This window comes from Excalfactoria chinensis, chromosome 7 (assembly GCF_039878825.1).
Source record: "Excalfactoria chinensis isolate bCotChi1 chromosome 7, bCotChi1.hap2, whole genome shotgun sequence".
NCBI lineage: Eukaryota > Metazoa > Chordata > Aves > Galliformes > Phasianidae > Excalfactoria > Excalfactoria chinensis.
In genome coordinates, this window is record NC_092831.1 from 111,062 (window position 1) to 132,579 (window position 21,518).

Genomic DNA, 21,518 nt, shown 5'->3' on the forward strand with positions numbered 1-21,518 from the left:
TAGTTTGTATATAGGTTAGGAGATGTAGAGCTGATGTAGACAAATGTAGTTATGTTGATTTCAGTTAAACTGCGATAGTTTATTCTGCATGATGGTCTCATAAAGGGATCTTATTAGCTATGTTTTGTTTATTTGGGAAAATCTAATTTGAGGTTGTGTGCATGTATGTTGTGTAAACATACATTTTAAAATCGGATGCTTTTAAACTGATTTACATGTTCTGTTTGAATTTGTAGGATTTTCTTTTTAGTTTCTTCACAAGTAATTAAAGACAAGCACAACAACAGGGTGTATGATTTGGAGTTTAATATACTTGCACAATTCGGAGTAAGTAAAAATGGTACATTAGAGCAAGGCTTAAATGCACATCAGTGACTAAGCATGGGCTTAGAGCTTGTGGAAGGCTTACATGTGATCTGTTTCAGGTGTATTACAGGGGGATGTCAAGGTGAAAGCAGACTTGCAGAATGGTTGATACTCTGACTCTGAGGCTGTAAATGGCTCTGTGGCAGATGGAGTCTTTGTCAAGAAAGAGAAACGGCAGCTCTGGAAGATCATAGATGTTTTTGTTGAGCAGCTCAGCACAGCTGATTTGAAGCGTTCAGAATTTCCTCTTTTGTTTTTAATAAATTGTCCTCTACTTTTACTCTTTATGTCGATAAATAGTCGTCATTGTAATTCAGTACAATTTGTGGTATTCCATTAGAAAAAAGGATCAGCTTGCTTCATTACCAGATTTTAAATAAACTTTGCAGGTTGTGTGCATGGAGGCCTAATAATAGCTTTTCACTTAGCATATAGTAAAGACATACATGTGTGCGTATAACTGCTAGTATAGCAAACAATATTAAAATAGCATAGAAATTGTTAATTCTCTTGAATATGATTTTAAACCACAGAAAGAAATACAATAAACTGGACAGTGTTAAACTTCAGATTGTTTGTGTTTATTCTACATATGTGTGATTTATTTCAGTAAAATACAGATTTTTGCTCTGAATATTGAAGAAGCTATTTCTGGTTAGTTTGGAGAAGATAAATATGGTTTATAATTCAGTCTCTTGTGAATTGGCATGTTTCTTTGATAAATATTCATCTGTCTTTTAACACTGCACAGCATCTGATGCTGCATGCTTTTGCTGTGGTTTTGTCTGCATTCTAATCTTCACTTATATGTATGAGGTTGAGTATGTTTTCAGAGAATAATGATTCACTTTTATCTGTAGAGTAACTGGTTCTATACTGTCATTCCTATTAATTATGTTTGTGGTAAGTTATGAAGTTTGATATCGTATGGCATATGCCTGATAGCCTAGTGTAAACAGTTACATATCAGAATTACATTTCATACGTACAGTCGATGTGGATATCCTAGAATATCTTTGTTTTCTCAGTTACTCGTTTGAATAAAGACAGAGGAAATGTTAGAAGATATAATCTTCTTATGGTCTGTTGCAGGATGGATTCCTAATAGATGTATTGATCTCCCTTGAAGTAGAAGGAGCCTATAATGTCTTACAGGAAGAATGCTCAAGTGATCAGTTGACCTATGTTAAAGGCCAATAAGTCACCGTTCAGAGTGCAAGCATTACAATGCTATCACCTGACAGCAGTACTCTTTAGCCTACTTGACTAAACTATAGAAAGCAGCTACTCCCAGTACTTTGAAGGATCGAGGTTATTGGAATATCTCTTTCAGCCTGCAAATTATGCAGTATTTGCTCTTAAGGATAAACCCACTATAATTAACTGTGCCTTTGTCTATTTGAGATACAGCATATATGGCTTTTTTGCAGAAAGGCAAATGCTTTGTAATTGAAAGTGAAGTACTTTTGATAATATGTGATCCAAAATAGTCTTCATGTGTCTTTTTAGTAGAACATGATAATGCACATTTAAGAGTAATAAAGCTTCATATGACATGTACCTGGATGTACATATTATACAGTAGTATATCTTTAAAGATGACAGAAATCAGAGGAAAAATACAGCTAAGTTGTGTGCCTTCAGGTCTTGGTTACATAGGTGACTGTTAGTGAAAGTCTTATGCTTTCTATTACTTATCTTGTTTGTTATGTCAGCTAACCCAGTGATGTTCTTCCTGGGTTGCAAAGCGATGGTCTGATATGGCTGGTTTCAGAGGCACTTCTGCTCATTTGCTGATTTTCAGATGTTCAATCATTTCATTATTTCTCCTCAATTTTTCAGTATTCTCTTGTGCCTTTTTGAGTCTTTAAGCCTACAAGGGCTATTCCAGAGGAGCTCTTTATGCTACCTATGCAGTTTTCAGTATAATAACGGTGACTAATTGGCTATTTGTCTTTATGGAATTGGAGCTTTGGAGTGTTTACTGTTTTTCAACCTACCAAACAGGATGGCAAGTTGATTTTTTTTTTTTTTCATTTTTTTCATTAAATTTTTTTTTTTTTAGTTGTTGATATGACTTTGGAGCTTATTGAGAATAATGCTAACTTGGTAGGAGCATGTGGTATCCATATATTATTTGTATTATTTCAGTTAAAACACTGTAAAATGAGAAGAGTGAAATAAATCAGTGGACTACATACTAATTTACATAGTATTTGCGAAACAATTCTGATAATCTCGGAGCTAGTGGTGTGAACAGGTTGCTTTGTATGTGTGAAGTGTAAAGCAGCTTTTATCCATGGAACCAAAGTACCATAATAGTACCATCAGAGAAAAATGTCTTTTGTTGTGTTTTGATCTTTCTGTGGTCAGCTCTGAATAAATAATTGCATTCAGTATTCATCTCTTTTCACTAACTTGTTTTGCTTAACTGGTATGTACAATCTGTGCTTACATGCACTGTTGCTGAACTTGTTGGATTGTTTCACTTGTTTGCATGATAATTTTGCATGTTTGTGCAGAACTGTTGAATCTCTGTTCATGTCAGAATTCCAACTGATGTTCATGTTTAATCATTAGGAAAATGCAAAGGAAATTTTAAAACATGTGCTCCTCCATGTATTAATTGGTATACAGATCTAGCTGTGTTTCTCCATGTATTAATTGGTATACAGCTCTTGCTGCTCCAAGTGACACCTAGTTTGTATTAGATATTCCTGCAGTTTTACCTAGAAGTAAAACTCCTTTGTCTCTTTAGCATCCATTGATTTTTTCTTACAAGAGCACATTAACAGTGATGTTAGAACCCATGCAATTAGCATCTGTGCTTAGAAAAGAAAAAGAAAATAGAAATTTAAATTAGTAGTGCTAAAAACAGTATTAACAAAATACTTTATCGTATTGCTGTATGTGAAACAGGGAAGACAAAGTAGTGAAAGGTCGAGGAAAAATGAGAGAGAGAACAAATGATGCAAAAAGAAAATGACACTGAGGTCTTGGTTTAATACATATGTATTCCAGGTTGATGGCTGATTTCATTAGCAAATCTCATTGTTATGCAATGTCTGTTCTTCTGCAGCAAAATGAATATTGTATTCTCAGAGGCTCTGAGTATGTGTGATATTATGGTGATAAAAAAATTAAAGAATATATATTTTTAGCTACTTTTTCCCTATTAAAATTTACAAAAAATCCCTTCATGTTTTCAAGGTGATTTTACATTGCATTTTCTGAATAAACTTTTAATGGAAAATTTTAATGGAAAAACTGCAATTTTTACTCCCCCTTTTCTCTGTGCTTTTTTTTTTCCCCCCTCTGTTTGCAACCTATGCAATCTCTTCCTGAAAATCTTCAGTTTGACTAGGTAACAGTTAACAGTGAGTTTACCATATCAAAGATAAAAGCTTAAGGTAAGAATATTAGTCTCCATGATGCTTTTTTAAACAGCTGATACAAATATCAGCTATTATATTCAACACTGAAATAAGCATTATCTCAGTCAAATCACTTAAAGCTTGAGTCTTAACATTCTTCAGTATATTCCATTAACATACTAAATTGATAAACTGTGTTTACAGTAAGATGAATCAGCTTTGTTATGAAATGATATGTTCTGGACAACTGGATTCTTAAGATGGGCTTCACTTTCTTTAGCTAGTGAAATGCTCTATGCTTTAGTAAACACAATATGAAAACTAAGGGAACACTTGAGAAGAAGGCATTGGTGCAGGACAGTTAAAATGTACCAAGGTAATTAATTTGGATTTATTTATATTTTTTGCTCTTTCAGAATTTCTTCTGTACATTGACTTCGTGGGGTCAGAATCTAATAGAGAATGTATGAAATGCTAGTGGATTTTGAATACTTTAGTTCTGGGTAATGAGCCAGCATGAGGAAGGTTTTTGGACACTGTAGTAGCAGAAAGAATAGATGGCAGTTTCCTGGGTTTTCGTTTGAATGCCTTTTACATGCATTGAGGCAAATCTGCTTTTACTAGAATCTTTTTAGAGATAGGATTAACAATGGTATAACGTGTCTGTCTGTTTCTGAATGGTTGCTGTGTAGTACCTGCTGTGGTATTCCAATTCCAAGATACAGTTCTAGCATTGGAAATGTTAGATGTAGTGTCCATGTGTTTGGTAAATAATGAGAACAGAAGGATTCTTAAAATGAAGCTAAATCACAAGTAAGAGCAATGTATGTGACCTGAATGTAGAGGAGGTAGAACAAAGAGCAAGTTTCTACCCAACTCTTCCCCTTGAGAAGGGGAGTCTCTTTCTCTTCCTGACCTTTTCCTTTGGTAGGGCTATGTCCAGAGTAAGAATGAAGATTAGCATCACCTGTTGGCTTTGGAAAGATTGGTTAGGTTTTCTTGGTGGTGAGTGAGAAGCTAATTGAAATGAGATTATCTGATTCTTGCTGCATCTTGATTCAGATGTGGAGTACGATTTCAGCTGATGTTATGGTGTGTATTAATGGTACCTGGGAATGCTTTTTGTGCAGTAGCAGCTTTGGGATTAGATGGTACAGGGGCTTTTGAATGCAGACAGAATCTCTTAGGGAAACAGCGAAGGCTACTTAGGTGTGTGATTGTGTGAAGGGCTCTTCATAGTAAGACGTGCTTAAGGCTTTCAGTACAGGACAGGTGGAAGGAGGAAAGGTATTTTCCTGCCTTTTGTAGCTTGGTTGGGGATGATTTTTACTAACTTGTTTTCTTGAGGAAGAAAATAATTTAAAACTTGTGGCATCGCACTCCAGAAAACTATTTCTGAAAGTAATCAACTATCCTTATTGTCCTGTCATTTGTTTTAGTCACCTATGCAGCTAGTGTCAAAGGATTCCATCTAAAATTGTCAGAAGGGAAATACAGAACAATATGGTATGTGAAACTTTTAGAAGCTAGTTTATTGATTAAGTGCTGTACAGATATGAGTGCGAGAAGTTCCTGCTCTCCAAAGCCATTACTGCAGATTGTGTATATAGGTGATACCAGAATTTAGGTTTCATTTTTATATTCATAAATATGTATTATCTTTAGGATGTGTTGTGAAGTAATATGCAGTTCTTACTGCAGTTTTGATGTCTGGGGTGTGATGCAAAAGACAGTTCTCTGGAGGACACTGAAGATTTCATAGCAATTATGTGTTCTTCTCTCAGGCTGTTTAGAAGCAACAATCATGGCTTAAATGTTTTTCCTTTTCTTTATCACAGGATGAACTACGCCATTTTATAAATCATAATTTGTTTTAAAGTAGAACTACTACAGTGACACAGTTCTAGAGTTATAGATGGGACTAAATGTTTTCTTGGTTAGGTAATTACTGTTGGATAGAGTTTTGAGATGATTCTTGTGGAGGTACCATTAGCTTTTTAAAATCCCTTTGATGGGAGTCATAGCTTTCATGAAAGAATACATGCCTCTGCAAGAAGCTCTTAGTGTTTCTTAAAAGAAAAAAGTAGTATTCCCTTCATGTCCATGGAATGAATCTCCTTAGGCAGTGTTAGGAGTACCAATAAGAAAAACTTACCTTCTTGTTACTGTACTTAATGCTGTGTGTTTTTTGTTTGTTTGTTTTTCTTTTGTTTTTTAAATCAATATCTATCTCTGTAGCTAGAATGTGCTACATGGGGAAATATATATATGTGTGTGTGTGTGTGTGTGTGTGTGTGTAAATTTTAAAGCTCCTTGAAAGACAGTGTCTGTTCTGTTGGGCTTCACAGACTGGTGACGTGCACTTTTCTGAAGTCAGGTGCTAATGCATACTTAAGATGTACCTGGAGTGTTAATTTCTTATATCGTATGTTTCAGTATCCTACTAGACTTCTATAAGCGTGATAATTTGGTCATAGAGCTGAAGTGAGGACCGGTATTTCTGTGACCTACAACATTCTGGAGAACGAGAATTGTTTATTTGTCATTCTTGCTGGCTAATGGAGTTGCTGATGGATGTTCTGTATGTGTAGTTTCTGTATTAAAGCTGGAGTTCAGAAAGTAAATACAGACGGTGTTAGGCTGTTTCCTATGGCACGTTTTGTCTCCCTCTTCTCCACTGCTATCTCAAAGTTAAACAGTTGTTCCACTGTAAATGTTTTTTTGTGTGTGTTATGAGAAATATGCATTAAAATAATTTTAGAAAAGCTATCTTCTGAGAGGTAGTACTTGAGCATGCCGAACTACTGCACATGTAAGGCTCAAATTCATAGTGACTGATGTTTAATTTGCAGAGTTCTGGAAGGGATAGTTCCCCAATTGAGGCTTTAAAGTGATGCCTGAGTTTGAATTTCTATGCTTCCTTCAGAAGCACTGCATATAGTTCAACAAGACCACTTTCTTGTTGTCAAGTGCGTAACAAATAGCAAAACAGACAAAGCAAAATGCTGATAGTCTGATTTAATTTTGGGATTGTGTTCTCATTTTGTATTAGGAAATTGTGACTGTACTAATTAGATCTGCAACAAGCAGAGTTCATAAGTATACTGCTTTGGGTATTGCCTTGTTTGCAGAGATTACTGTTGGTAATATATCTTAGCTTATTTGGGAGATTGCGATGGCAAAGTAACTCCTTCACTGGCACAAGTTACTCTTCAGCAGCAGAGCTGGCAATTTATTCTCTTTTTCCAATAATGCTTTCTGTGGTCTTTTTTTTTCTTTTTTTCCTTCTCATAGTGTTCCTTGGTTAGCTCATGCTACCCTTGTGCTCTTACTTTGGGTAACATGGACAGTTTCAGTCACATCCACCTGCTGCATAATAAATTCATTCTATTTACTGCGTAAACGAGCTCTGTCTCCCGTTGGTTGGCTGAAGTTGCCTAGGTGTGGCGTGCCTTCTCTTTCACAGGCCTCCGGGTGAACTTCTGCATGCATTTTCTATATTGTTTTCTGGAGAGGATTGGTTTTGCTTTGGTTTTCATAGCACCTGTGCCCTCTACTGCAGTCTGTTTCTTTCTTCATTTATTTGAAAGGAGTTTGTTAGCTTAATGTTTTGGAAGGTTGTAGGTAGAGAGAAACGTGCTTAATTTTTGTGCAGAGGAAAACGGTGTTGGGCAGCTGAAAGTTGTCATTGAGTCATTCTTCTTTTAAAATTGTATTCAGATAGTTGATTTTGATAATTTACGAATGTTATCAGTAGGTGTTTTTTGAGATCAGTGCTTCAGGTTTGAATGGACTGATTAGAAATTGTTTTCTTATTTCGGTTGTTCCAGGTGTGATTCAGCAGCTTTTGTTGCCTATGTGCACATACACACAATTTAAAAGAAAAATAAAATGCTGCTTTTTCTTTGGTTTGGCTTAGAGAAAAATCCAGCAAGGTACAGAGCTGACAGCGATCTAACACTGTGGAAAGCATTTCTGTCGCGGGTCAGTTCGTATTACATTGGGATGCAGAGTCAACTCACGTGATATAAATACATCCGATACAGTTTTTATGAAGACCACATAGTTCAGCCCGGCCGGCTGATGGCGGTGTGAGCGAGCGAGCTCACTGCTGGTCGGAGTGCTCCACCTGCCTTTCAGTTTGTTTACCAGGAAATCAAGATGTGTAAACTGCAGGAAGTACTGTTTGACCCTCTCTGACAGTATCTCATTACAATAATTGCTAATCTCTGAGTAAGACAGCCATGTTTTGTGTGTAGCACAGAGGGAGGTTGTGGTAGGTTTTAGATGCTTCCTCAAATACAGCTCTGGAAATGCTTGCTTGAATTCTGTTTTCAGGGCGGCTTCTGACAACAGACATCTGCCGACCTTTGGGCTCAGAGCTCGAGCACAATAGCTCGTGTGCTTTCTTCCTTCTTGACTGAGGGGAAAAAAATACTACGGCTTGTTTTGGAGTCTTGTCACTGCTCTGTAGCGACAGGATAATGGCTACTTCCTGATTAAACTGCTCTCCACAGTAAGCTGTTAATGTTCTGTGTCTATTCTCCTGTAATGCCAGGATGTCGGTGCTTTTGTGTGCTCCCTGACCAACTTAATAGTTTGAAATGTTTAGAGATTGAGAAATAAATACATGGAGTTTTAAATATCTTTTTTTTTTTCTTTTTTTCTTTTCCCTAAGAAAGACATCTGCTGCTGTTTTGTAATGCTTATTTGGCAGTAGCTATAAGAAACTAAACCTGAATTGCATGAGTTTTTTGTTTGTTTTTTTTTTTTTTTTAATAAAGCATGAAAATGTATTTAGATATTGGGCAAGCAACTAGCATCAACTTTATGAAAAATTCTTTTGATTGCTCACTGGGTGAACTCGGTGACCAAAAATGTGCTCATATCATATATGTTCATAATTTACTTTTATCATAGAGAGAACTTTTCCAAATCTAATGTAAAGGTAGTTACCAAATAAAACTATCTTTTTTCACCTTTTCTTGAATTGATAAGACATGTTGTTTCTCTGGTTCTGAGAAATAAGGACTGTTTTCTTCAAGAAATTTCTCTGTGATGAGTACTGTGTGAGCAGAGGGCTGTGCTGGCTTTGTTTTGCTCTGGAGTGTTGATATAAGAGACTTCTTGTTGCAGAGTGACTTGCTGTTCACTTCTGGTCTTATTCAGTTAAATGAATCCAAAATCATTTTATAGTTGGTTTCAAATATTAATATCTTAATAGCATTGAATTTGAAATAGATGTTTTAGATACCATGAGAAACATTCTTTTAGTTCTGTACCAAAAGTAAACAAAAATGCGTGATCTTCTTGTTTTAAACAATGTTTGGAAAGGTACTAAGTCAAATTCTGCAGTTCCAGTTTGTTTGCATTAAAATACTATTGTGCATAGGTATGCACAGGTACAAGGGCTTTCTTGTCTGTCAGGGCATGCCATATGTTCTGCTCCCTCACTGCCTAGCTGCTTTCCTTCACACTTGACAGTTTTTTCCAGTGTCTTAGAATTCTGATGTAAAAATGTCCTGCTTGTTCTTACAAATCTCTTGGCATGCTTGGTCACTGTAGAAGCTCATGAACTCAGAGCTTGGTGTCTCACAACTGAAACTGTTGGCTCCAAGCTTCATGCCTGCTTCCTTAACAAAACCAACTTGCCATGGAACTGGAGGGACTTACCTTATGACTGCTGGGGCTGTTGTTGATGGTTTGCTTCTCCATGCAGGTGGGTTTTGTGAAGTGCAGGGGACAGCTTGGGTCCCAGGATGCAGCCGCTCCTGCTGTCCTTGTACAGCAACTGTGGGCCATGTGCACCTCTTATGCCATCCGCTTGAGGTGAATGCTGAGGGCAGCAGTTAGTTACTTTTGGCTTTCTTTTCCTACTTCAAAAGAAATGCAAGCTTACTTGTTAGTCGCTCCTGACTACAATGTCCCAAGTTGCTATTAGATTGTCTTTCTGCTTTGAAGGAATTGTTAATGAGAATACTTCATATCAATTTACCTTCAAGTACTTGCCAAGCTTTGCTAAGAAAACTGTGCCTCATACAGCTAAAATGATGTCCTGCGTTTTAACTAAGTATGCTTTTAATGGAGGAAAAGTTAATGTTAATAAGTGCCTTTGTTAGATGCCTGAAATCTAAGTATATATTCTCATGTGATTTTCTTTTTGTAGAGGATGTTTTACTGTCTTCTTTCTATTCCGTGTGTAGAGACAGAAATGCAGTCTGTCGGGTTTTCTGTTTCTAATCACTTCCTTTAAGTGTGTAAATAATATTGAAACACCAGATTGGCATCTGCATGATTTCTAAGAATAGTATTGTGAGTGGAGTTGACAAGGATGGTCTGCTGATGAAGTAATAGCTTCTGTGGCTTCTCTTGAAGCTCGGTTTTATTTCTTAAAAGTCCATTATTATTTCTGCTAGTTAGTTTCTTCAAGTAAATTCAGTGGATTTATTTTAGCTTAACTGTTCATGTTTATTTTGAGATCTTAGTGTCTTAAAGCTGGAAGAAACAATGAAAAAATAACATCATCAACAAAGATGTTTTGGAAATGAAGGTGCATTCCAGTGGTGGAGTGAGTTTAAACTGATGCATGGTGTAACACAGGGTACTTCCTCTTAGAACTGGTTCTGGGCTCCTGAAGAACCATATTTGTGTGGGTCAACATGAAAATGTGGATACCATTTCTCTGTTTTATCCTGGCTCCATCATTTATAAGGAAGGACTTGAATTTACAATCTTGTCCTTCCTGTTTCTTTGAGTACATGATGTATTTTGTAGTATGTGTAAGTAAGTGTAGGACTGCAGTGCAAAGTTATTCCATGCTCTGTGTCTTCATTCTCTGAAAGTCGAGTAAAGAACTGTCCCTGAAATTTGAGTAGGCTATTTGGACTTCTGTGAAGTTCACATACTCGAGTAGATACCTGGGTTTGCAGTTCAAAGCATCGTTTATTCTCAAAAGTAGTGAGTTGTGGAAGCCTGTTTCCTTTATCTTAGGCATTTGGTTTGCGTTCCTCTGCCATTTTCTAAACAGGAAGCACAATAATACCTGGTGGACAAAATATGTTTGCTTGTAGTGAGTTCTCTGGAAAGTTTTTGTCTAAGTGTGTTGGAACAGATGTGCTGGGCTTGACCATGTTAATGCTCATATTAATGCGTTCTGTCAGTCTTCAGAAATAGGAAGCAAGGTTCAGTTGCAGAAAACACTGGCAGCTTTTACACAGGCATGAGTTTTAACATTTTTGAGTTTTAGCAATGCAAAGATGAACCTGTGCTAGCTTCTGACGCAGGAAATTCATCAGGGCATTTCCTTTACAAGTTCTCCTTAAGCTTTGTTGTCTCTCTTGTAATCGCAGCTGAGTTGAGTTTGAGCTGGCATAGTAGTATGTCTTTTGAGCTGGAAGTGGAGGAGTTACATTACAGTTGCCCTGAGTTAGGGCATTGTGCAACAGAGCTAACTAAGTTTTTGGGCAATAAAAGGCAGAAACGTTGTGTTTCTGAGTAGTGTGAGTTCACGTGTAAGTATCATAAAAGAATGTTACCGGTTTAAACAAGACTTTTGTGATGGAGTGACTGGTATTGTATGAAGTACCACAATAAATTCACAAGGAAACTGTCAACAAACTTCTGAATAATTATGGAGATTTGCTAATCTCTAAATTCACTATGATGATTGTGTAATTTACTCAACAAGAGCTATAAGGCACTGTGCAATTTTGGTTTTCATTGCTGCTGTTACTACAGGGTGATGAATAAAATTAATCAGCTTTTAAAAAAACGATAAAAGAAAAAGGAAAAAAGGAAAAGTAGATACTGGGTTTCAGTTAAAAGAATTTTATTGACAGAGCGTGTTATGTTTTCCTTAATCTGAAGTAAGGTTTAATGGATATTTTGCTTCAAACACCCAATACCTATTTGAGTAATGCTTTATTCATACCTGCAATTAAAAAAACCCAAAACAACTCATGAAGAATACTGAAATAAATTGGAAAATTATAGATTTTGTCATGTGGTATTAAAAATCTTCAGATACTCCACCTTATTTGTTAACTCTTTAATAATAAATGCCATTACATGAGACTACAGAAAGTTTGAGTTTAGCATGTTATGCATAAACCGCTGAATTTATTTTAACCTTTAGTTTGCGTAGGTTGCTTTTCTGTATTGCCCTGATGATTCAGTTCTAATGTGCAGCTGTTTAGAGACATCACTTTAAATACAAATCAACGGGAAGTCTGTGGATTTTTATTTCTTTTATTACAGCTGTAGGACTTCTATACTTATTAGAAGAAAGTCAAGTTGGTGAAACAAAAAAAATCACCTGTAACACGTAGTGTTCTTTGGGGGTCAGTGCTGGGTCTGGTCTCATTCCACATCTTCATAAATGACATGGATGAAGGAATAGGGTCTGCCCTCAGCAAGTTTGCTGATGGTACCAAGCTGGGAGGAGTGGAGGACACACCAATGGCTGTGCTGCCATTCAGCAGAATCTCGACGGGCTGGAGAGTTGGGCAGGGAGGAACCTGACAAGGTTGAGGGAGGGAGTCTGAGATTGCACTGACTCATGTGGAGGACCTTGCACTTTGTTTGTTGATCTTAATAATGTTTTCACAGGCCTCCCTTGCAAACCTGACAAGATCTTTCTGGATAGCATCCCTTCCTTCCCCTCCAGTGCACAAACCACACCACACAAGTTGGTGTGCTGGCAAACTTGCTATGTTCAACCACATTGTCCTTTCTTTTTTTGCTAACAGAAATGTTAATCAGCATTGGGCCCAGTACTGACGAATGCTGCTTCTCACAGGTCTCCACTTGGTCACTGAGCTGTTGACTGCAGCTCTTTCAGTACGACCTTTTAGCCAGTTCCTTACCAAATGAGTAGTCTGTCTGTCAAATTCACATCTCCAATTTAGAGATGAGCCTGTCATACAGGGTAGCAGCAAATGCTTTGTCCACACAGACGTCATTTTCTCATTCCTTATCTACCAGAGCTGTAATTAACTGCTGGGGATTCTGACGTACTTGTGCGTTGTTTCATTGCTGCTTGAATTTGACCTGCTTTGAGAAAAGGGAAGGGCAGTGAGGTACCAAGTGCCATGTACACTGTAGCTAACTAACACTAACACACTGGACTGCATTTGGTATTCTATTTTTATTAAACAACAGTAATGCTTTATTCTGCTTCTCCAGAAAATACAACATTTTTCTAGTGAAAAGCTCTGTGTGCTTCCTTTGTTGGTTGTTTTTTGTTTGTTTGTTTGTTTTTTCCCCTTATGAAGTATTGTTTCCCTTTTTCAGTGGGTTCAGTTGAATTCAGTGATTAATATTCACCGTGGTGAACTCTGCGCAAAGCTTTTAGAGGGATTGACAGGAGTCACGACATGAAGGGGGAAATGTGAAACATTTACAATTTACTGAATTTCTCTTTTACAAATATGAGAATTTCAGGAGCAATCATGAAAATTTGTTGTGAGTATTGATTGGGAATATTCACTAAGGTGATCTTAGAAAGAATATCTATCTGTTTCAACTAGTATGAACTTTTAAGTGACGGGAAGCAGTAGGTTTTCAGTGTAATTTTTGCTGATGCTGCCTAACAACTCTGGGAGGTTGTTTTTGGTATCAGCCATGTGCTGTGGTTTAGACTAATGAACCAACTAAACACAATTAAGATTGGATTTAATTTGAAAAATGTATGAAATATATACTTATATACATATATGAAATACGTTTGTCTAGGAAGACTTTCATTTATTTAATTCAAAAGTTGCCAAATTTCAATATTCCAATTACTGTATTCATAACTTTAAAAAGGCAGCTTAATTAAAGGTTGAAACTTCAACCTGTAAGAAAATATCACCACCCAAATCAAACAAACAGCTTTCCCCTCTGAATAATGCAAGAACAAAGAAAAACGTACCAAAAAAGCAAACAAACACACACACATACCCCTACAACAAGCCACACCAAATCTTAAAGGAGCAGGTTTGATTATTTTTATTCTCCTGGTTCTTATTCAGTGCTGTATTAGCAATTCAGGGATGTGGGTTACGTTGATGAAAAGCTTACTTGCATAGAGACATATTCATTTCTGTATTAAAAAAAATTGGCTTGATTTACCAGTGATATCTTCTCATTTGTGGTACAAATGCCGATTGCTTATAGGTGATTACTAATTATCAAATGTATTAGATAGTAAAATGTTTATTTTAATGATGCATTATGCACAACATAAGAGAAATAAGAAATTTATTTGCAGAAATTAGAGAGCTCTGTTTTCTTTGTTGAAAGCAGAATTCTGAATGCAGTGAACTGAAGCTTAGTAACGTCTTTCCTTTTACGAATGATTGCTGCAGTAAGGCCACTGCGGTGTTTCTGAATCCTCTTATGCTGTTTTTTAATAGAATAAATTATCTGTGGCCATGCTTAAAACATACTTAAAACAACGAATAGAGAAACACAATAAAACCTGTGGTTTCTGTAAATAGGTTGCCTGTTGACCTCACCTAAATCATCAGTCATTCATAGCATCTTAAAAATGTATTTTATTTTTTCATTTGTCTTTTTATGATCTCTCGATACTAAATATATATATATATTTAGTATATTATTAATATAATAATACATTAATTAATATTATTAATATACCAATATATTAAATAATATACATTAATACATGCTAATTAATACATTAGCATGTATTAATGTATATTTGCAAATGCGTCAGGCTTAAACTATGGGAGGGATATTTTTATTAATTATTATCCTTAGGAAGAATTCTAATGTATGATAAAGCATTTAAGGCACGCAGCAAGAGCAGGTATTATTCAGTGGCCTGCGTCCACTGAGAGAAGTCACCAGCTAGCTGAATTATATTATATATACAATATATTATATTATATATACAGTGCTCTTTTCCTCTTTAATTCGGAGTATTTATTTAAAGTATTTATGTATATAACATGTTTATTTGTAGGGGAAGTATGTAGTTAGCTGTGGATTAAGTAACTGAAATTTAAAATGTTTAATACTACTTTGCCTTGAAAAATGATGTGAAGGAAAATGTTTTCATTATAAATAGTGTTCTAAAGGAAAACTTCATAGCTGTTATTCTCTGTACTATCACAACCTTCTTTCCCCATTAGTGTAACCTTTTTTGTTGTTTGTTTTTTAATATTTGCAGATATAGAATAAGTTGTGCTGGATTCATGAAAATTCTGCCTGGAGTAAAGAACTGACACAAGGAAGTCTTGCAGTAGTTTTCTCTGTGGAGTGGTTGTTTTGTTATGTAAAAGATGAGCAGTTGTAGGAGGCATGCTGTTGTGCCTTTGTCGGCAGTTGGCACTTCTGTTCTGTGTACAAACCAAGTTTAGAGACTGTTCAGTCCGTTTAAATTGTCACATATAGAAGTCATCAGTGATAAGTAATTAATGATAAATGCAATGGCAATAGTGCTTTTGTATTTCCTTTGTCTTTTTGAAGTCGAATGTACTGACATGGAGGAACAAAGATGCTGTATCTCTCTGTAGAAGTAGAGCTTTTATGCTGCTTTTTCAAATGAGTATTTGGAAAGTCACAATTTTAACATAGCAGTGGATTGGAAATACTGTTTAACAGAGTTTTCTTTTTTATTGGTTAAAGTAGAAAAAAAGCTTATTTTTCTTAGGAGTATTGTACTTGGTATTCTGTTTTTCAGAGGTGAAATTGAGATTTTTCAGAAGCTTTTGGACTGATGCTGAGAACTTGGACTCCACTCCTTGCCAGCGGTAGCTCTGAGAAGTGGTGGTGCGCCTTGTACTTCCAGCAGTCTCCAGGGTGGGAACTGTTTCTCAGGAATTTCTCTGTTGAGAGTTAACTATAATTAGTCTCATTGCTCTTAAAATCATCAAGAGACTCTGAGATACCTGCTGCACCTTACTTCAGGCTGATCATGACTCTGTCTGTTGTAGTTCAAACTCTAAATGGCAGTTCTGGCTCTGTATTGAGCCAGATACTGTGGTAACTAAGCTGCCGTTGTGCTTAGACACGATTTACTTGTCTAAAATTTCAAAGTATTTAGAAAAGTACTTCTCAAGTATAATTTCTGGTTCTGCTCCTCATTTTTCCTGAAATGCAGATACTTGTTCAGTTAAGTAAGCCTGATAAGATTAGATCTGAGCAGTTCATGGCACAAATAAAAACCCCTTGCTCTGTATGAGAATCCACTGATGAAAAAGAAGAAGCTAGCAACGTACAGGAGCTGTTACAATATTCCACCATAAAAAGCAGGTCTTTCTCCAACTTAAGAGACTTTATACGGAGTTAACTGGGTTCTTCGAAGCTGAGGCTCTCAGGGCCTGCACAAGGAGGGGTGAGGTGGGAGCTGGGGGGAGATGACAGCACTGCTTTTCTTGAGCAGGGAGCAGTGCCGCAGGATGTGAACATGCTGCAATAGGGTGCTGGTCATAGGATCCAGACAAGATAAAGGAATTGTTCAGGCCTTTGTTTCCTCTGGTAGTCTGGTCAGAGTAGCAGAAGATGGGGCTGTTTCAAGCCTGGAGGGAACCTACAGCATGAGAAGCGGGATCTAGCAAGGAGCCACAGGTACAGCGGTACCAGATGGCAGAAGGGCGCCCCAGCAGCCTAGCTCAGGTAGGGGCTGATGATGCAGGTCTAAGTCTACATGGAGTTTCTGGATATAGTGTGGAGTGGCTGGTCAGGGCAATTAGGGCTTGCTTGTGCTCCCAAGGCTACGACAGTGCTTCTGCTGGGCGCTGGAGACAGCAATTAATGTTACAGATTTTGCTGTGCAGCATTCAGATTCAAATGTGATGTTACTTTCAGCAGCAGTGCATGATTTCCTTACTGCTGCAGCTATACTGGGTTCCTGTGGTGACTGTGGTATAGATTTTGCATGAAGGTCTCTCAGGAAACTTCCTAAATACAGCTCCTGAGGCATGATCAGCGCAGGCACTGATGTAGTCAATCTGCTTGTGATTTCCTGCTCTCGAAATTAGACCTTTTTTCTCTTTTTTAGATATGGAGTCTGGAGAGCGGTTAACATCATCATCAGTCTCCTCAAGTGCAGCTGTTTCATCTCCAGTGGCTTCTACACCTTCTGTAGCTTCTGCGGTTTCCAAGAGTAGCCTTACCACTGGAGCTGCATCGCTGAGTTCCACAGTCAACACGAGTGGTAAGAATAACATGTTGCAATGTGATTTTAGTGGTTGTTAACACTTGCAATAAAATTATTACTACAAGATCAAATGTAAGACCTCACAGATCTTTTGTTTATTATTTTGAGGAGGGAAATTTGTATTATGTATATAATAGTTTGTTTTGTACATTACATAGACATAGTACATTCCAAGTGAGTTTAAAATCAGCTTTTTTAAACATGAAAGAACTTTTCAATTTGCAAAGATATGGGGATCATTTTATAAACTAATCTAGCAGACTCAATGCCACTTTCAGATTTTAGATTCACTAATCAGCTTCTTGAATATGCGCTATGTTCTCAGCGTTCAAGCTTAGCTGGTTAGTGTTCTGTCTTATTATTGGTTTGTATTCTTCATCACTAGAAGGTAGTTTTCTCAGTCTGTTTTTTTTTCTTCCCACTTTTTTACAAAATTAGTTCACAACAAACTTCTTATTTTGTTATTTATGGAGGAAGGTTAAAGATGGAGTCACTGCAGTTATATTCATGGATGTTATCTGTATATTTGTTTCTGCGAGAGCATACTCAGTCTAATAAAATGATACACTTTCTTATTTTCACTTTGAGTATTTTAATGAGATAGCCAGTGCTTTGCTCTTCATATAAAATAACAGGTATTTTTTTCTGTTCCAATGAATTAGGTTTTTTAACCAGCTGTGAGAGTAGGTGATTGTTACTTGTGTATATATAAACCATTATTCAGCTTTTTTCATTACTTCAAGTTTTTCACTATGAGAGGTTCATCAGCACTGTGAAATTATGCATGCATTTGGGAAGATCTAGAGTCCTGTTGCTGAGAGTCATGTAGAAGACTAACTTCAGTAGCACTGCAGTGATTAAAATGCAACAGAGAAAAGTGGGAAGCACTCTAATTTCTGCCACTGTAAGCAATTCTTGACACCCACAGTCTAAGCTGGAGTGCCCCTTGCATAGTTAGAATATCTTTATATTTTTGCAGGTTCTGCATTGATGCTTTATATTTTTAGGCACTAGCTAAATATTTATTTTTACTTACTGTATTGTACTATGAAGTTCATTAATATTAATAAAGGTATTCACAGTTATAGTTCCTTTTACTAAGAGATCAGCATTGTTGAAATGTACATTCATTGTACATTCATTGTACATTGTACATACATTGTACATTCATCATTCATACATACATACATTGTTGAAATGTACATAAACCGTCTTTTATTTTAAAGTTGTACCCCCTTGTCATATTGCTAACAGGCAGCATAAAAAGTTGGTCTCCATCTTGTTTATAAGCTCCGTTTAAAAACTGAAAGGATATATGTAAGTAAGTTTCTATAAGTAAAACTGTATAGAAAATCTTTACCTCAGTGGCTTAAAGTATTTATAGCCAGAATTACCACAAGAAATTAAAGTTATGAAACATGTTTGGTGGTATCTTGTTACTCCCCACCAGAATTTAGTAAGTCTGCTCTAAATTCTACATCAGAACATTCATACGTGTATAACTGGTAAAACTGAAGTTTGTTTTTTATTTGCTCTGTGGTACAGAATGGTGGCGAACAGCGGACTCTCACTCTCGCTCTGGGGCAGCTTTTTTCCCACCGCTCTTGGGTATCTCACCACTCTTTGCACCTCCTGCCCAGAACCATGATTCTACTCCATTCCACCCAAGAACTACAGGAAAAAATAATCGTGGCAGTTTAGAAAAAGGTAATAGCCGAAATTACTGTGTGAATAATTACGCACTTGCACAATGTAGAATTTGAGCCTTGCTTCTCGTTGTCCGTTCCAAAAAAGTTCTCTAAGAATTTATTCTGCCAGTGAAGTGTGAAACATAGAAGTACGGGCTTTCAATAACAAAATACTTTTTCTAATAGTATTTTTTTATATATTTTGGAGTCTGTTCTACATATAAGAAGCAGACAGTAGCTTACTGGGTGGGGGGAGTATATGGAGGGAAGTGATAGAAGTGGTAGGGTGATGATCTCAGTGAAAACCAGCTGAGTTAGGCTTTTTTTTTTTTTTTTTTTTTTTTTTTTTTGCATTTAAACTCATTATTTTACATCTTTTGAACACGTTTACATACATTTGCTTGAAGTACAAACTAAACTTTTTCGCTAGTTTTCATAGTTTTTTTTACAGTAGTTTTACAATACTGATTTGTATTTCGAAATCATTCTGATAGTAGTCCTGGCATTGCGGAGTTCTTGGTGTTGGGGATATTTTCTTAGAAAACACACTTTCTGACAAATAAATTAGCAAACTTGAAAACAAATATTGTATCTAATAACATTCCTGCAACTTTTACTCCCTATTGCCCCCTCAATTTTTACATTTCGGAACTTCAAAATTCTGGGAGCTTGCTGTAGTTCTTTGAAGATGAGACTGTTCAGAATCTGAAGCAAACTGTTCAGCAAAATATTTACTGGAATGTAGTGTTGGTTTTTTTAAAATCATTTTCTGGAGAATCTTACTCTGCCCCTAAATGAACTCTAGGTTTGTGTAGATTTCAGATATTTTTTCTTTACGACATTATATTTCTTTGCAGTTTGCATGAGTGCTCTGTGTTTTGTGGTTTAAAATAAATTTGTGGGCAATTCAGGCTGATTCTTGGATGGTACATTTTTTAGTTTATGACAGAAATTGACTGTGAGTAGGCTCTTCTTAAGGGACTATGGAAATTAGGTTACTGTGACTGGAACATCTCCAAAAGCATCTGCTATTTTAGATTTTTCAAGTATCACTGTGTAAAATCTGTTATCTTTAGGTATAAATGGATCACTGAATGGGAACAGTACTACTGCAGCGTCTGCTATCAGCACATCTGTACTATCCACTAGTATTGCAACACCTGCAGGACAAGTAAAAGCTATAACCTCAGGAGCAGGAGGCCGTAAATACAACCAGGAGCAAAGCAAAGTTCAGCTTTTGGACACCAGAGCTGACAAAATCAAAGATAAGGTAAATATGTGTAAACAATTAATGATTCAGCTGGAGGGGGGGGAAAAAAAAATAGAGAGAGAGAGAGAGAGATGGTGAGTGTTCCAATTTGTGAAATACAATACTGTGAAATTACAAGTAATATAACTTAAATGAATGTTTCTCTAAAATGTGTTTTGTGAAGACTTTAAGACCCTAGAAGTCCGCAGCTGGACCAATTACCGAAGTAACACCAAAAGGATGAGCGGCAAAATGGCGATTTCTTAAAGCAAACACACACTTATATAAACTATGCTCTTCGTGTACGCCTCTCTTGTACACGTCATCGATCCTTCCAGAAATTAGGGAGGGCCTGTCGCGTGACAGCCCGATATCCCCATATTTCGCCTAATACAACAGTTTGTGAATCCAACATGTTGGCATTCTTTCTATGTTATTTCATGAGAAAGCTTTTGATTTTTGAAAATCTTGGAAGCAGTGAATTTTGTGGATTTCTAGACCTGCATTCCAGACCAGTTTTCTCATCTCTAATGAGATTTCATTTGCTTTGAAATGTAGTGGTGCTTAACTGATCTGCAGGTTAAGTGCTCCAAAAACTGCTGTGGCAAAACCTAGTGACCTTTGTTTCATTTTCATCACCTTGAGAAATACTTCTTCCTCTTTAGTTCCCAGCAAAAACTGCCTAGACAGTCAGTTGTACTATGGGATTACAGGCTCCTTTACTCTAGAATCGTACTGGTTTTGTTTTAAAATAAGGTAATACATCAAAGTAAAGCTGAACCATTAACAAACCTGTCATCTACCTGGTAGAAACCCAGAAAAAAAGCAGTAGAAAGCTCCAGTGACAGCGACTCAGGCTCCTCATCAGACACATCAAGTGAAGGCATAAGCAGCAGTGATTCCGATGACCTAGAGGAGGATGAAGAGGAGGAGGAGGACCAGAGTGCTGAAGAGAGTGAAGATGATGAATCTGATTCCGAAAATGAAGCACACTGCGAAAACAAGAACAAGGTATGACATCTCATTCTGCAGCTTGCAGTCTTGTCATTGGAGGTTGTTTGTGGAAAAAATTATTTAGTGTTTTACCAGGGAATAATCATTTATTTGCATGTTAATGAATGCTAGGAATGCTGGGTTTTGCTTCATTTATCTTTTTTTATTTTTACTTTACTTTTTTCCCTCCCTTTTTTGTATGTGTGGGGTTTTTTTTTGTTATTGAGGGACTAGAAGGTTTGTTTTCTTATCAAGTATGAAATATATTTTAAAAAGAAAGACAAACAATGAACAACAGCAACAAAAGTCACAACCAACAGCACCAAGTAGTTAGGTGCTGTGCACTGATACTGAGTGGAAAGTGTACCTTTTCAAGATATTGCACCTTGGTGGTTGTTTTTTGCCTAGTAAAATGATTACTTTTCCTGATAACAAATAGAAGAACAAATTGGAATGCTGTGTAATTTATTAGGTTTACTGTCAGAATACTTGTTAAAAGCAGTTATGTTTTAGTGCTCTTCTTTACTATTTTCTTCTTGTCTTGGAAAGAAAAATAAACTAAATATATCACAGGATTTATTTTTAGGTTAGTATTATTCATCCTCTGCCAAGAAGGGTATACCTGTTCCCTTAGGATGGATGATTTTTCTTTTCCCCCATCATCTTTAAGTAATTTAACA

The 21,518-nt window shown here is 36.5% G+C and overlaps 1 protein-coding gene across 20 annotated transcripts in view; it reads left to right on the forward strand.

The window, feature by feature from the left end:
* BAZ2B (bromodomain adjacent to zinc finger domain 2B) overlaps nt 1-21,518 on the forward strand; it is a 94,474-nt gene that overhangs the window by 30,432 nt on the left and 42,524 nt on the right. For 13 of the 20 annotated variants that reach the window (XM_072341762.1, XM_072341772.1, XM_072341766.1 and 10 more), the window contains exons 3-7: nt 15,430-15,548; nt 16,750-16,905; nt 18,454-18,615; nt 19,673-19,866; nt 20,656-20,856. In XM_072341762.1, coding sequence (XP_072197863.1) covers nt 16,752-16,905; nt 18,454-18,615; nt 19,673-19,866; nt 20,656-20,856 — 711 coding nt within the window. In that variant the 5' untranslated portion in view covers nt 15,430-15,548; nt 16,750-16,751. Of the gene's footprint in view, nt 1-8,078; nt 8,257-15,429; nt 15,549-16,749; nt 16,906-18,453; nt 18,616-19,672; nt 19,867-20,655; nt 20,857-21,518 lie in introns of those variants that run through there. The other 7 variants (XM_072341763.1, XM_072341775.1, XM_072341779.1 and 4 more) reach the window with 5 other exon arrangements.